A 14,767-nucleotide genomic window follows, 5' to 3' on the forward strand; every position below is an offset into this window, starting at 1 on the left:
GGGGTGTGATTTGTTTTTAATACTATGAATTAAAATGGTTTTTAAAAAAAGTATACACCCCCCCCCACTTGGATGGGCATCAAGCAGGGGTGGATGTCCACAGACAGGGGCCGTGGACAGTTCTGTGGGGGCTGAACAACTTCTGGGTTGGATCCAGGATGAAGCTGGGAGTGCCAGGCTCCCAGGGCGAGGTGCTGGGAGGTGTGGCCTGAGGGGAATAGGAAGCTGATAGAGGTCAGGGGTCAGGGAAGAGGAGGCCAGGATGCCCAGAGGTGCCTTCTGGACTGTGTCCCGGCAAGTCAGAGGCCACCCTCTGGCTTACCCCCTGCCCCAGTTGTGGTTCCCCAACATCCTGCCCAGTCATAGGGGAGGCTGAGAGCAGCCAGGACAGAAGGGCCCCCGGAGACCAGGCGTGGTCCAGGCCCAGCCCTGCTCCCTGCACCCCAGCCCAGCAAGACAGACTATGGCAGGTCCAGGGAGGTGGGCAAAGGAGGGGCTGCCTGTTGTGCCTTCCTCCCCATGCTGCCCCTGCTCCCTGCACTTAAAACAAAAACTCATACTAAAGTGAGAATGATTGCCCAGCTCCAGAGAGGGCATTTGAGAGGGCAATGCTTGAGCCAGGTAGGCTGGGCACTGATGGTAGAGTTCCAGGTAGGATCACAAGCTAGACAGGGAGGTAGGAACCCTTTCACATCGGGAACCCTTGCTTGACATGCCCCCCTTCAGGGGCATCACCCCAAGAGCTGGGACTTCGATATACCCAGGCCAGGCAAGGGGCCAGAGACCTTGAACTACTTAAAGCACCTTTATTCCAGAGAACAAACCCCAAACGGCAAAACAAGGGGGTCTGGCAGGCTGAGTCAGTGTCACTGGGGGTCTTTGGGGGACCCCTGAGCCCAGGATGCACAAACCGGGGAGAGCAAAGTGGGGGCCTCCTCCTGGCAAAGCTCACATCAGAACCTGTCCACCCTGCTCTATAGGTGTGTTCTCAGGGGGCCTTCTGAGCAGCCTCCATGTGAGGGGAACAGGACCAGGGCAGATGGAGCTGGACCAGACTTGGGTTCGAGCCCTGCCTTCTCCCTGGACCTCCCTGTCCTCATCGGTTTGCGGCAGGGATCCGATCTAAGAGGTCAGGTGTGAGGGAAGCTGGCCTGCTCTTAACAAGAGTCTCCGGTTGGTTTTCAGCTCAGCAACCCCAGGGGACCGACCATTCGTGAATAGGGCTTCCCATGCTTGTCCCCTTTAGGGGAAGCAGGTGAGGTTGCCAGGTGCGGGGGAAGGGGGCGGGGTTGCAAGCAGTCGCTGTCTCTGTGAACGGCCACGCCCCGCGCCACCAGGGCCCCCGTGCAGCTGGTGGAGGGGTCTCCATTCTGCCCACCACGTGGCAGCTCCTGGACGAGGGCCAGGCCGCTAATGCTGCGGGCGGCCAGGCGGGGCAGCAGAGCCCCCGGCGGGGGGCGCGCCGGCTCCGGCTCCAGCCATGCCCACGGGCAGGTCAGAAGTCCAGCTCCGGCATGAGCGTGTGCTGGCCCGCAGGGCTGGAGGGCTCCGGCTTCTCTGCGAGGACGGCCGCCGGGGGCTCCGCGCCGTCAGCGTCAGCGTGCTGGGCCTGCCAGGCTCTCTGCTGGGCCGGCCAATCCAGATGCGCCCAGCGGGGGTCCACGCCCCCAACCACCTCGTCGACCAGGGCCTCCAAGTCGGGCAGGGGCTCGGGCCGCTCCACCAGGACGGGCGCAAAGGGCCCCACCAGCCAGGGCAGCGGCACAGCCTGCAGCACCAGCTCCAGCAGCTCGTCCACGCAGGCGTGAGCCCGCGCCACTTGGCCCCGGCCCTCTGCCAGCGCGGCCGCGGGCACGTCCCTGAAGCAGCGGGCGTCGGCGAAGGCAGCCTGTAAGGCGTCCACGCTGCGCCGCACCTCGGCCACCTTCTCCTGGGCGCTGGGGGGCAGGCCCCGCACGCTGGTCTGCAGGGCCTCCACTGTCCCCTGGAGCTCCCAGGTCAGGTGGCGTGACAGGGACAGCGTCTCCAGCTCAGCCTGCTGGGGAGGGGGGCGGGGTGGGGTGGCGGTGAAACAGAGTCCTGCCTCCGTTTCCCCAAATAGACAACCAACCACATCATCGTGTGCTTCATGTATCCCCAGGGGACATGCACCCAATAGGACCCCAGGCCTGACTCAGTTTCCCCAATGAGGCTGTCACCTGGGTTCCCCAAGTCCACCCGGGATAGGAGTGTTGGTAGGGTATTTACCTGACTCTGGTAACAGCCGTCCTTCGGGGCACACTGGTTCCAGTCCCCCCACAGCTGGTGCACTTTTCTGGGCTGGGCAGGGATGGCAGGGGTGGCCCCACCCTGCATGGAGTTGATCTGAGGGACAGGACAGGGACAGCTGTAAGGACTGAAGGTGGTGACGGAGACCTCCCTGGGCCTGGCGTTCAGTGGGTGCCTCCTCTCTGCAGCCTTCACAGCCTGTGGTTCCCCCAAACTCAGTCTCACTGACTGGACTTTGTGCTTTGAGGGGATGGGGGTGTCTCTCTGCTGGGCACATACTCCATCTCCATCCCCTGCCGGCTCACTCCAAGCCAACTCCACGCCTGCTCTTCCAAGGACTCTTCATTTCCCTCCTTTGGCCCCACAAAGGATCTGGTGTCCCCACCATGGTCCTGACTCCCATGCTCAGGGCTGATCCCCCATCAGTGAAATGAGTTCGAATGGAAGGTGTCTGAACCCCTTCTGTGAAAGACGGGCACTGTGGACACACAGATGTGGTCTGGGGCTCAGTGGCATGTGGCGGTGTAGGAGCCAGATCTCTGAATGCCCGTACTGTGTGCCGTGGCAGGAAGTGCGGTGGGGCGCAGGGCCTGGTCCACCGGACTCAATGCATGTTGTTCAATGACTGAGGCAGGGTCCCACCAGTCTGGGTGGGGGCTGCAGTGCATGAGGACATGGAGAAGGGAAAGAATGTATTACAGGCAGAGGACCAGGCTTGGCAAGGTGGAGGAACAGGGAGGAGGCCCATGTGGCTGGACCAGAGGGAGAGGGGGAGAGAGGATGAGGAGGAAGAGGGCAGGGCAGGGTGTGCAGGACCCTGTGGGTCAAAGGGAGGACTCTTGGTTTCCATCTGAGGAAGGTGGGGGCCTTGAACATTGAGAGCTGAGGAGGCCCCCTCAGGTGCTCACGGGCCCCCTCCAGTGGCCACGAGAACAGCTGGAGGGGACCAGGAGCCTAGGAACAGGGCAGTGGGAAGGCACTGGTCTAGGTGAAGATGGTGGACTGAAATGGGAAGAGGGGTTGTAGGTGGATTCTGGGTAAAATCTGGTAGCGGAGTGGACAGTATTACTGACGTGGGTGGGGAAGAAAGGAAGTGGAGGGAACCCTGAGCGAGGGCTTTCCAGGTGGGCAAGTGGGCGGGACAGATGGAGAAGGTGGGGGCTGGGGCTTGGAGGATGGGGAGGTTTGAAGGCAGAGGGGCTTTCTCCTTGTCATTCCCTTTAACTACCAATAAATCCTAGTCCTGAGAGCACTGTGTGTTCGGTGTTGGTCTGCCCACTGTGAGGTGAAGAGTTACAGCCTCCGAAACCCGCAGTGCCAGTTCTACCCCGTCCTCAGGGGTGGCTATGAGTCAGAATGGATTCCATGGAAGTGGCTGATGGGCCATCCTGTCCTCCTGGAAGCCCAGCCATGAGCCCCAGGCACAGGCCTGACCGTGCACATGGGACCAGGTGGTCAGCTGGTGCTCCATGCAGGCTGATGGCTCCTTGGCCTGCACCGTGGGGCGGGAGGGGGCTCTCACCAGCTCCAGGGTATGTTGCAGCTCGGCCAGCGTGTCCTGGGCACGGTGTTTGTTCTGCCTCAGTTTCCCCAGAGAATGCTCGTAGGCTAGGTGACGGATTCGTGCCGACAGGGACCCCAGGCGCACAAAGTACCCTTGCTGCCGCCTCTGTTCCTCTACGGAGGCCACTTCTGGGCTCTCGGCCTCGGCTGCCAGTGCCGCTGCCGGGTCGGGGGGACGGGAGAGAGGGGGTGGTCAGCGTGGCACATCTACCTCCAGGATGGACCAGCCCGTGGGCTCCCAATTTGGCCATTTTCATTCACAGATACCAACTCCTCTCTCGCCCCTCCCCACTGTATGACATGGGCACCCGTCGGAGACCCATCTTAGAGATGAGGGAAACTGAGGCAGAAAGAGAGAGTTGAATCATGCTGAGTCTGAGGCCGACTGCACCTTCAGAAAGAGGAGGTCCCCCAGGAGGTGGACTGACGTGGGGGCTGCACCCACGGACTCAAAGACAGCAATGACTGTGAGGAGGGACCAGCGGCCGAGAGCGCAAGGGCCCAACGTGCTGGCGCCCCTGGGGGGTGCAGGTGGTCGGTCGGCCTGCTCACAGCTCACCGAAAGCCTGCAGGTTTGGGCCTGCCCAGAGATACCTCAGAAGAAAGACCTGCCGACCCACTTCTGGGAAACCAGCCACCAAACAAGCACACAGCTCAACTCTGACACGCAGGGGGTCGCCTCCTGGCAACTGGGCCAAGCACACGGTTGATCAAGGCCTCGCTGCTGCTCTGCTGGGCCCCCAGGGAACAAGCCGGCATGTTCTGGTCTGTCCGGCTCTCTATCCCTCACTGCCACCAAGTGGTTCTGACTCACAGCAACCCCAGAGGACAGGGTGGAACTGCCCCTGTGGGCTTCTGAGGCTCAGTCTCTATGGGAACAGACAGCCTAGCCTCCTCTTTCTCCTTTGGAGTGGCTGGTAGGTTCCAGCTGCTGACCTGGCAGGTAGTCCCCCTGCCGCAGAACCCACTGCAAAGACCCAGACTCACTGCCGTCCCGTGGATGCTGACCCCGTGACCCCAGAGGACAGGGTCAAACTGGGTTTCTGAGACAGAATCTCTTTATGGGGAGTGGAAAGCCTCAGCTTTTTCCCTTTGGGGTGGCAGGTGGTGTCGAACCACCGACCTTGTGGTTAGCAGCCCCCTGCGTAACCACTGTGCCACGGGGCCCCCTGCATTGCTATGCCCTCAAATCCACTTTTGATTCACGGTGACCTCACATGACACAGGAGACCTGCCTCAGAGGGATTCCCAAATTGTCGTTTGAAAATTTTCTATTTTCTGTTTTTTTTTTCCCAGATTGTCATCTTGGTGGTGGTGGTGGGGGGGTTACCAGGCCTTTCTTCCTCGGAGCTGCTGGGTGGGTTTGGACCTCCAGCCTTTTAGGGGGGCTGCCAAGCGCCTCACTAGGGCTCCCGCAAGACACTGCTTGGGCCAAATAATGCAGTCTGGTGACCACCAGTCTGAGACCTGAATTGTGCAAGGCCCTGGGCGCCAGGCTGGTCTGGTTCCTGGCGGCGCGTGTGCGCGCATGTGTGTGTGTGTGTGTGAGGGGGGCTGGAAGTGGATGGGGAGCAGGGCCCGGGCTTTAGTCCCTATCTCCTGCTGGTGTGCTGTGTGGCCCTGGGTGAGTCCCGGGCCTCTCGGATCCGTGGCAGGGGACCTCACCAAGCTCATCCTCTGTCATGGGCAGGAAGTGATCCACCAGGTCCTCCGACTTGCCCAGTACCACGTCCATGGCATGGCTCACGGAGCGCTTCAGCTCCACGCTCCAGCGGCGGCTCCGCTGCGCCATCCCCGTCATGCTGCTGGCCACCGCACCCTTGGCTGAGGTCACCACCTGGAGGTAGGGTCCTTCAATCTGGGCTCTGCAAGTCTCCCACCCCCTGCCCCTGTCCTTGTGCCCCTATGGGGCTGGGTCCCCTTCCTCTTGGTATCCCGTCTATGGCACGAGCCCCTTCTGAAGAAAAAGAGTCAGGAATTGAAGAAGGTCGTAGAGTGGATGGTTAACCTCCATCCCCACCCCCACCTCTACCCCTTCCCCCTCCCCCTACATCCCCCCTCCCCTTCCTTGCTGGCTGTGATAGTTACATAAGCTGGTGTCAATCTGAGGATTCAGAGTGAAGGGACGGAGTCCGGCTGTCAATCAGGTCATAGCCATTGAGGCCTCTGTGTGGGCATGGCCTTCCCCTGAGGATTCTGGGAACTCCTATATTTTCCACCGCCACTGGACCCACAAGACTTCCCACCCACTGGCCTGTGATCTTTCTGCATTTGGTGTCATTGCATGTGTTTTGAGGACTTTATAGACTGGTATCGGACAGTTGAGCTAATATTGGGATTATGGACTGGGCTGGGATGTTTTCTCAATGTACAATTGCTCTTGTATGTAAAGCTCTTTCTTATACACATGTGAATGGCCATGAATCTGTTTCTCTAGTCCTCCTGGTCTAACCCACTGGCCCAGCCCTGGGTCCCTCAGCCGGACTGCCATCGGTACCGTCTCTGAGGGCTGCTGAAGAAATGGCAGCTTCTCCTCCAGCTTGTCCAGTCCCCGGCAGGCAAGGTCATTCACGGTGGCCACTGCAGAGGGAGGGGCAGGGTGAGGGGGCCAGGGACCCAGGGAGAGAAAGGGACAGGGAAAGGGAGAGACAGAGAGAATGAGACAGGGAGGTGGAGAGAGACCCAGAGAAGGAGACAGAAGGGCAGAGAGACAGGGAGAAAGAGACAGACAGACCTAAGGGAGGAGCAAACCAGACCAAACTCACTGCCTTCAAGTGGATTCTGACTCGGCCATCCTGTTGCCGTGAAGGAAGAGAGGGGCTGGGACAAAAGGGAGGGAGAGACACAGACAGGAGGGATCCTGGGGTTCTCTGCAGGTGAGAGGCACCCCAGGAGGGCTGGGGACCTGAGGGTGTGGGCCCCACCCTCTCCATCTCCCCTCCCTCCTCCTCACACCAAGGTACTCCCTCGCCCACCCAACACAGCCGCTCCAGCAGGCAGGCTCCAGGTCACCAGCAGTTGCTCCAGAAGTGGGTGGGTGGGGCCCTGGGATGGGGCCCCTCATAGGTAACCCCTCCCCTGGTCTCTGTGCCTGCCTGCCCACCCTGCCAGGCTGAAGTCCTATAGTGGGTCCAGGAGACCTAGGGGTTGCACTGGAAGCCAGGTGAGGGAGGTGGGTCTATGGACAGGTCTGTGGAGCAGGGCAGGGAGCAGGCTGTTTGAACAGGTAAGGAAGAGGGACGGCCAGTGGTCAGACAGGGACACAATGGCAATCAGGCTGTAGGAACAGGGGCCAGGGTGAGTAGAAAGGGTATAGAGGGACAGATGGTGAACAGGGGCCCGGCTGAGCAGATAGAGGACAGTCTGGGGGGCTAGGGGACAGACTGGGGGGATAGAGCACATACTGGGGGGATAAGGGGCAGACTGGGGGGTAGGGAAGAGACTGGGGGGGATAGAGCACACATTGGGGGATAGGGGACAGACTGGGAGATAAGGGGCAGACTGGGGCGATAGAGTACACGTTGGTGGGATAAGGGGTAGACTGGGGGGTAAAGGGAAGACTGGGGGATAGAACACACATTAGGAGATAAGGGGCAGACTGGAGGGATAGGGGATAGACTTGGAGGACAGAGGACGGACTGCAGGTACAGAGGGACAGACAGTATATAGGGGACAGAATGAGGAGAAGACAAACGGGATCAGAGGAAAATCTGGGGTAACAGAGTATAGGTCAGGGGGATTTGGGGACAGACTGTGAGGACAGAGAGACAGATTCATGAATGATGGGGGACAAACTGAAGATAGAGGGGCAGTCTGGAGACAGAGGACAGACTAGGGAGATAGGGATACAGCCTGGGGTTGGGATGGGGTGGGGGCAGACTGGTGGAAGGACAGGCAGGTAGGAAAGGCAGACAGAGGGGTCACCTCCAGAGAACCAGCCGAGTGTCTGTCATGGGGATGGACAGGGCAGTGGGGGCTGGGGGTGGGGTGGGGAGGGACTCACGCTGGGGCTGCAGATGGTGGAGCAGTGGCTGAGCACGGTCCAGGGCACAGGTGGTCAGACCACAGACGCAGTGCTCAGCCAAGCGGCAGGCGGAGCCCAGCAGGGGGTGCCTGTCCTTGGCCTTGCTGTAGATGTCTGAGACAGCCGTGCAGGTGGTCCTGACCAGGGGCAGGGCTGCTACGCGCTGCACCACGTTCTGCAGGAAGGGGCAGCGCCAGTGAGGACCCTGGGAGGTGAGGGCTCTGCTACACCTGCATCCATTGCCCCTCCTGGTGGGGTGGGCTCCTGGGGACCCGCTGGGCCCAGGGTATAGGGTATGTCTAACTGGGTGCAGGCTGGCCTGGCCCTAACCGTTCAAATATCTCATCCCCATCAAGTCTATTCTAAACCCTCATTAGGTGGGTTTCTACCCCTGTTGGTTTCAGAGACCATGACGCTTTCTTTGATTCTTGGAATGCTCGGAGATTCATACTGCTGACCTTGCAGTTAGCAGCTCCATGCCTAACCAATGCCACCAGGGCTCCTTGTCTGCCGGGCTGGTGAAGAATATTGAAAGTGCAAGGACTGCCGAAAGAGCAAACACATCTGTCTTGGAAGACGTACAGCCAGAATGCTCCTTAGAGACCAGGATGGCGAGACTTTGTCTCATGTACTTTGTGTGGTCAGGAGAGGCCAGTCCCTGGAGAAGGACATCATGCTTGGTAGAGGGGAGGCGAGAAAGAGGAAGTCCCCCCAAGGAGATGGATGGACACGGTGGCTGCAGCCATGGGCTCAGACACAGGAGCAACCTGAGAGGACGGTGTTTTGTTCTGTTGTGCACGGACTTGGAACCAACTCCATGGGACCTAATGACCGTAAGATGGTCCCCACGCACTGGCAGCAGTGACCCTACAGGACAGGGTAAGAAGGGCCCTATCTTAAAGAAGCAGATTGTTCTCTCTCTCTCTCTCTCTCTCTCTCTCTCTCTCTCTCTCTCTCTCTCTCTCTCTCTCTCTCCCTGCCTGCCTGCCTGCCTGCCTGCCTGCCTGCCTCTCTCTTAACCAGGACTCCTTTCCCATGACTGTGGTGGAGGTTCAAAGCGCAGACATTTGGGGCATGTGTGGGATGGTCACTCGTGCCAGAGATAAGCTGTTACTGTTACTGCCGTTGCTGTTGTTAAGGCTTCCTTAGTGGTGGGCCCAGAAATCCAGGCAGAGACTCAAGAGGCGGGAGAGGGCAGAGATCAGATAAGAGTTCTTGGTGAGAGCCCTCCCCCCATTGTGCACTGACACCCCATCCCCCAGGGGAGAGATTGTCCCCGACTCTGTGACCCTTGCCCCACAGGAGGTACAGCCTCTCACCTGCTGCTCCTGCTCCGACAGTCCGTGCCCCGGGGCCTGAGCCGCATCCTCTTCAGACATATTTGCTACAAACAGGATCACCCTGGGGTGGAGGGGGGCAGGGCAGAGGGAGGGTGGGGGCAGGGGGGGAGAGGTTGTCCCTGCTGCCAGCCCTCCCTGACCCTGCCGAGACCTTGAGCTCTGTCTGAAGGGTGGACGCTGTGGCTCAGGTGAGTCTTGTACTCTCTCTCTGTGCCTCCGTTTCCTCATCCTACCCATGAGCCCCTGGCAAGGTGGGCCCTGTGGCATTCTAGCAGTTCAGAGCCATCTGAGTTTGAATTTGGCAATACCTGCTGTGTGACTTTGGCCAAGTTCCCTAACCTCTCTGAGCTGTATTCTTTTTCAGTAAAATGGGGTGGGAAGGTGGTGGCCATCTTTTGTTGCTGCTTTGGGACAGCAGCAGCCGCAGGCCGCTCAACAACCTACTGCCATTGTTGAGTTGATACTGACTCACAGCGACCTTAGAGGACAGGGTAGAACTGCCCCTGTGGGTTTCTGAGGCTGTAACTTCAGGAAGTAGAAAGCCCCGTATCCCCCGTGTCTCCCCCGTCTCCACCCCCCCACCCCCGGCATGGGGGTGGGGGCGGCTGGTAGTTTCCTACAGGATCCTAAGAAACAGTCCATTTGACAAACAGGGAAACCGAGTCATCCACTGAACCCTGGCTGGACTCAAGGTCACTCAGCTGGCCAGGGTCAGAGTGGGGAGCAGGACCTCAGGCTTCACACTCCCTGCCTGAGGCCACCCGCCCCCTCATGATACCCCCACTTACAGCCCCCGCCCAGTCCCCCTCCTCCCCACGTCCTCCGAGAGCCCTGGTCTGATCTCCGCCCAACTAGGTCCTGAACCTCCGCCAACTGGGCCAAGGGTCTCAGACACCTGCTGCCGCCACCCGCCGCCCCGCCCCTCGGGATGCTTTCAGAAAGGCCCAGGGTCCCTCCACGAACCAGCCTGGGGTCCCCCGCAGCCTTTCGCCTGGGCGCGCCGTCTCAGCGCTCCGGGGCGTCGCGGGACCCCACTGGCGGCTGCAAGTCTCCCCTCTGTCACGCTTTGCACCCACCTCTTATGAGCTCGGGGGGCGGGGCCCTCCTTGGGTCTGGCCAATGGGGAAGGAGTGTTTGGGGGCGTGCCCTGGGGCGGAGCTGGGCTCGGGGCGGGGCTCCGGCTCTCTGGGAACGCGCCAGATGGATCACCTGTCGCCTCCGCCACGTGGGGAGGCTGCAGACCTGGGGCCCGGGCTGCATCTGTTCCCTGCAGGTTTGGCACCTGCCACCCGCCCTGTCGTGGTTGCGGGGACAATGGAGGCCGATTTCTGCTTCTGCCACCTCCTTGAAGTGACCTTGGGCAATTCCCCAATGGCAGTGAGTTTGGTGTGTTTTTTGAGCCCCACACCCAAAGAAAGACTTTCTACTCTCGGAGAGCCACAGGCTCAGAAACCCACAGGGGCAGTTCTATCGTGTCCTATAGGGTCGCTATGAGTCCGCATCAACTGATGGCAATGAGTTTGGGTTTGTTTACCACTGAACTAGAGTCGCTCTGTGAGTCGGAATCCGCTGATGACAGTGAATTTAGCTAAACCGACACAGCGACCCCATGTATAATCCAGCAGAACTGCCTCGTTGGTCAGGCCTTTCTAACGGGTGGAATCGGGGCTCGGGGTAGGCTTGACCCTCCAATGATTAAGTTAGTGGTCCATTGCAAACTCTTTGCCCCACCCAAGGGCTAATGGGGAGTCTGATTCAACTTCAGGGCAACAGGTTGGGGGAACTTTGGATTTAGCTAAACCGAGAGCCAGGCAAGCCCATCCCCTGGGACCCCAATATACAGGTTAGCAAACAGAGGCTCAGAAAGCTTAGATGACTTGACTGAGGACCCACAAGGAGGGAGACATCCGACTGACCACCAACCTGGCCAGCATCCTCCTTCTGGCCCTCTGCAGAGTGGCCACCACAACTCTGCTGCCCAGGGCCAGATATTCCAAACTGCCCAGTGCGTTTCCCATGCACAGTGACCCCGTAGGACAGAGTAGCAGTGCTCTGTAGGGTGCTTGAGGCTGGACATCTGTACAGGGACACGCTGCCTCATTTTTCTCCCGAGGAGCGGTTAACCCAATCACTGTGCCACCGGAAATCCTCCCCAATAGCCCAGGATCCCCCACCTCTGACTTGGCCTCCACACATTCCCAACGTGGAATTGGCAGGTGGCTTGGGCCAGCCCTGCCCTGCCCTTCCTCCCCAGCGACCTGTCCCCTCTTGTCCTGGGTGGGAGGACGAATTGTGGGGAGCTGTGAAGCTGTCTAGTTTGATTTCACCCTTCTCAGGGACGGACACAGGCTCTGGCAGAGAGCCCTCTGTATATGAACACCTGGACACTGGTCGGAGTTTTGTTTCTAGTTCAGCCCGGGGATTGGGTAGGGGGAGGAGGAGACAAGAGCCATCAGACCCCCAGTTGCCATCAAATGGGGGAAGCTCATGTCCTGAACCCCAAGGCTCAGATCTCCTCTCTTGTTCCCTCCTCCTCCCTGGAGACCTGGGGAGCTGATGGAAGATTCTGGAAACACAATGATCATGGCTTCATTAATTTTTTTGCATGTTTTTTTTATTTGACTCTTCCAATCTGGCCTCAAGCTGAGCGATGCTGGGGATGAGGGGACGCAGCCCCAAGACCTGCACTCAGGGGACCCTGCCCCCCAGTCTGGAGAAGACAGAGCAAGACAGACACCCCCACAGCAGGGCCAGGAGGTGGCTGGGGAGGGGGGTGGAGGCCAAGACCAGGAGCTGGAGGAAGCAGAGAGGGAGAATATGAGAGGGTATAAAACCAGCTGGAGCTGAGGGGACCAGAAAACTCAAGATGTCTTTCGAGAAATGCCCATCCCCAGGGGCTGAGGCAACGGAAGGAATAATGCATCTAACACCTAGAAGATGGGGCTCCTGGCTAAGTGGGGTGTCCTACCCATCTTGTCCCCGAGCCACTTCCAGAAGCAGGCGCCCCTTTAGGGCTTCTGGCCCAGCACAGAGTGTGTCCTTCCTGGAAAACATTGTGTCATTATTGGCCACCAGCCAGTAGTAGAGGTCGTCCAGGTTCTGGTCGCAGACCCAGGGGTTCTGGGAGATGTCGAAGCCTTCTTTCATGGCCCGGCCCGGCCGCCCCAGGGATGCCCAGAGCCCGGCCGGCACGCTGCTCAGCAAGTTGTCAGACAAATCCAACATGTCCAGCTCCCGCAGGCCCTCAAAGGCGCCGGCGGCCACCATGGCCAGGCTGTTGTTTTGCATGAACAAGTAGTGCAGGCCTGGCTGGGGCGCAAGCAGCTCCTTGTGCAGCGCCTTCAGCCGGTTGCCCTCTAAATGCAGCCGTTCCAGGCGGAGCGGGCCCTGCAGCAGGTCATCAGGCAGGGACTCCAGCTGGTTGTGACTGAGGTCCAGGATTAGCAGGGCCGTGAAGTTGGCCAGCAGCCTCGGGGGCAGCGTCCTGAGGCGATTTCCAGACAAGTCCAGATACGCCAGGGCCTTCAGGCCACTCAGCCACTCGGCTTTCAGGTCCCTCAGCTGGTTCTCCTTGAGCACCAGGGTGTGGAGGACGCAGGAAGCCCGGAAGAGGCCAGGGGGCAGCCCGGCCAGGGCGTTCCCAGTTAAATCCAGCACTTGCAGCTGGGGCACCGGCAGCAGAAAGTCGGCCGCCAGCATCTCCAGCCGATTGCTGGACAGATGCAATTCCTGCAGGCGGGAGATGTTCTGGAGGGTGTCGGCCGGCAGCTGGGTCAGGTTGAAGAACTCCACGGCCAGGAAGAGGGTGTCTGCAGGGAAGTGGCTGGGAGGTTGGGCGGGAGGGTGGCAGGCGACAGAGCTGCCGTTTACAGAATGTCTCACCACGCAGGCCTTGAGAGTCGGGGTCACAGCTGCTAGCAGCAACAGCAGACACAGGGCACTGGAAAGATGGGGGACAAGGCCCCCTGGGCTGCGGGCAGTGATTATTAATAAGCCACAGTGAACACAAGACCCACTGCCTTTGGGGCGGTTCAAAGTCATTAGCAACCCTACGTGGGGCCTCTGAGGCTGTACATTTTTACGGAAGCAGACAGCCTCATCTTTCTCCCTTGAAGGGACAGGTGGGTTTGAACAGCCGACCTGGCCATTCACCATCCAACACTTAACTCACGGCACTACCAGCACTCCAAAGAAATCAAACTCAAGCCACGGTGTCGATTCCAACTCATAGCAACCCTGCATGACAGAGCAGAGCTGCTCCTGTGGCTTCCTGAGATTGTCACTCTCCATGGGAGTAGAAAGCCTCATCTTTCTCTTCTTGAAAGGCAGTTAGTGCTTTCAAACTGCTGACCTTGGGGTGAGCAAGCCGAACACCTAACCCACTATGCTACCAGGGCTCCTTGCAACAAGCAGAGCAGACTGAAGACATACCCAGACTCTTGCCACTACCTTTCCCATCTCCACCACCAGCTCTGAGACCAGTAGAGCAGCCCTCTTCTCAGCTTTTATCTTTTCCCTCATCTTAGTGCCTCCTCCATCTACAAAACCCAAGTTTCTGAGCCTCATTCCAACATACTATCCTTTCCTCTAGCCAACTCAGCCCACTCTTCATTACTTGCAGCCCATCTTGCTAGTTTCTTCTGCACCCACTGGTTTCCTGTGTCCTTATTTGGAAGGCCGAGTCTGCAAACTCCTACTCATCTGGCAAAACCCCAGCTCCCATGCCCAACCTTCATCACAGAGGCTTCTCTGCCTTCCCTAAGCAGAGCTCTTAGTTCCCGGCTCTGAGATATTCTTTCTCTCTAGCCTTAACCTCTTAGAGTTAGGATGCCTGAGTCTGGATCCATCTCTGGAGGAGCTACTGTTTTTCCTGAGCTGCCTGGTCTCTCCAGGCATGGTTTCCCTGGGCCAGCAGCACCTGCAGGGCTGCCCCTGCCTCTGTGACTTCCGTTGATTCAACAGAGTGCCCCTGTATCTCCAGGCCTGGCCACCTGGGTGGGGTGGGGACCTACCTCTGGTCTTGATCTCGGCTCCGGGACATGGTGACCCTTCTCTTGTCCTTCTGGCTTCCGTTGGCTTTATACCTACCTGCCTGGTTGCAGCTATGGGGCAATCCCTACCCCCATCCAGTTCCTGCTCAGCATTGACCTTGAGCCAGGCACAGGAAGGGGAGGGCCCCGGTTGTGAAATTGCTTCCTGGCATGGTGAGAACGAGGAAGGGGGACTGTACACTCTGTCTCTACCATTTATATCCAGTCCTTCCCTTTCTCTTCTTCCCTGCTGTTGGGGGGCACCCAAGAGTCTCTGGAGATGAGGTCCCCCTTTTCCCAGCTCAGAATTCAATGGTCAGGCTTGCTTGGGGCCATCCCTGGGGGATGGGGCATCCCTGTGAGCAAGAGGCACACTTTGCAATAAACTTGAAATACCGGGAAGCTCACTAAAAAGAACAACTTGTCTGTGTCCACAGTCTGTTGTTATAGGTGTGTGTGGCTATTTTAAATGGGGGAAAAAAAGAGAAGAGTTAAAAAATGAGTCATGCCTCCAAGGTTTCTGAAATGGGTTAGGGAGGAAA

General features: G+C 58.9%; 2 protein-coding genes across 2 annotated transcripts; both read right to left on the reverse strand.

The window, feature by feature from the left end:
• Positions 1–1,495: 1,495 nt before the first annotated feature.
• On the reverse strand, positions 1,496–9,234 carry PLIN5 (perilipin 5). Its single transcript, XM_075535604.1, has 7 exons — positions 9,175–9,234; positions 7,835–8,030; positions 6,329–6,411; positions 5,497–5,668; positions 3,791–3,990; positions 2,248–2,364; positions 1,496–2,038 (listed from the first exon to the last, which is right to left on the reverse strand). Exons 1-7 carry the CDS (start codon positions 9,232–9,234, stop codon positions 1,496–1,498), a joined length of 1,371 nt encoding a protein of 456 aa, XP_075391719.1.
• Positions 9,235–12,159: 2,925 nt separating this feature from the next.
• On the reverse strand, positions 12,160–14,236 carry LRG1 (leucine rich alpha-2-glycoprotein 1). The gene is made up of 2 exons (XM_075539857.1): positions 14,208–14,236; positions 12,160–13,165 (listed from the first exon to the last, which is right to left on the reverse strand). The coding sequence occupies exons 1-2, from the start codon at positions 14,234–14,236 to the stop codon at positions 12,160–12,162; spliced, it is 1,035 nt and encodes a 344-aa protein (XP_075395972.1).
• Positions 14,237–14,767: the final 531 nt, after the last annotated feature.

The sequence above is a fragment of the Tenrec ecaudatus genome, chromosome 1 (assembly GCF_050624435.1).
Source record: "Tenrec ecaudatus isolate mTenEca1 chromosome 1, mTenEca1.hap1, whole genome shotgun sequence".
NCBI classification, from domain to species: domain Eukaryota; kingdom Metazoa; phylum Chordata; class Mammalia; order Afrosoricida; family Tenrecidae; genus Tenrec; species Tenrec ecaudatus.

What these genes read in the sequence shown, in the direction of transcription:
- LRG1 (XM_075539857.1), bottom strand. Translation starts at nt 14,236, where the DNA reads ATGTCCCGGAGCCGAGATCAAGACCAGAG. An exon ending in AGCCGAGATCAAGACCAGAG is followed by an intron (nt 13,166 to 14,207) that starts GTAGGTCCCCAC and finishes CACTGCCCGCAG; the next exon opens with CCCAGGGGGCCTTGTCCCCC.
- PLIN5 (XM_075535604.1), bottom strand. Translation starts at nt 9,234, where the DNA reads ATGTCTGAAGAGGATGCGGCTCAGGCCCCGGGGCACGGACTGTCGGAG. An exon ending in TTCAGCAGCCCTCAGAGACG is followed by an intron (nt 5,669 to 6,328) that starts GTACCGATGGCA and finishes CCCTACCTCCAG; the next exon opens with GTGGTGACCTCAGCCAAGGG. An exon ending in TGCAACATACCCTGGAGCTG is followed by an intron (nt 2,365 to 3,790) that starts GTGAGAGCCCCC and finishes CCTGTCCCTCAG; the next exon opens with ATCAACTCCATGCAGGGTGG.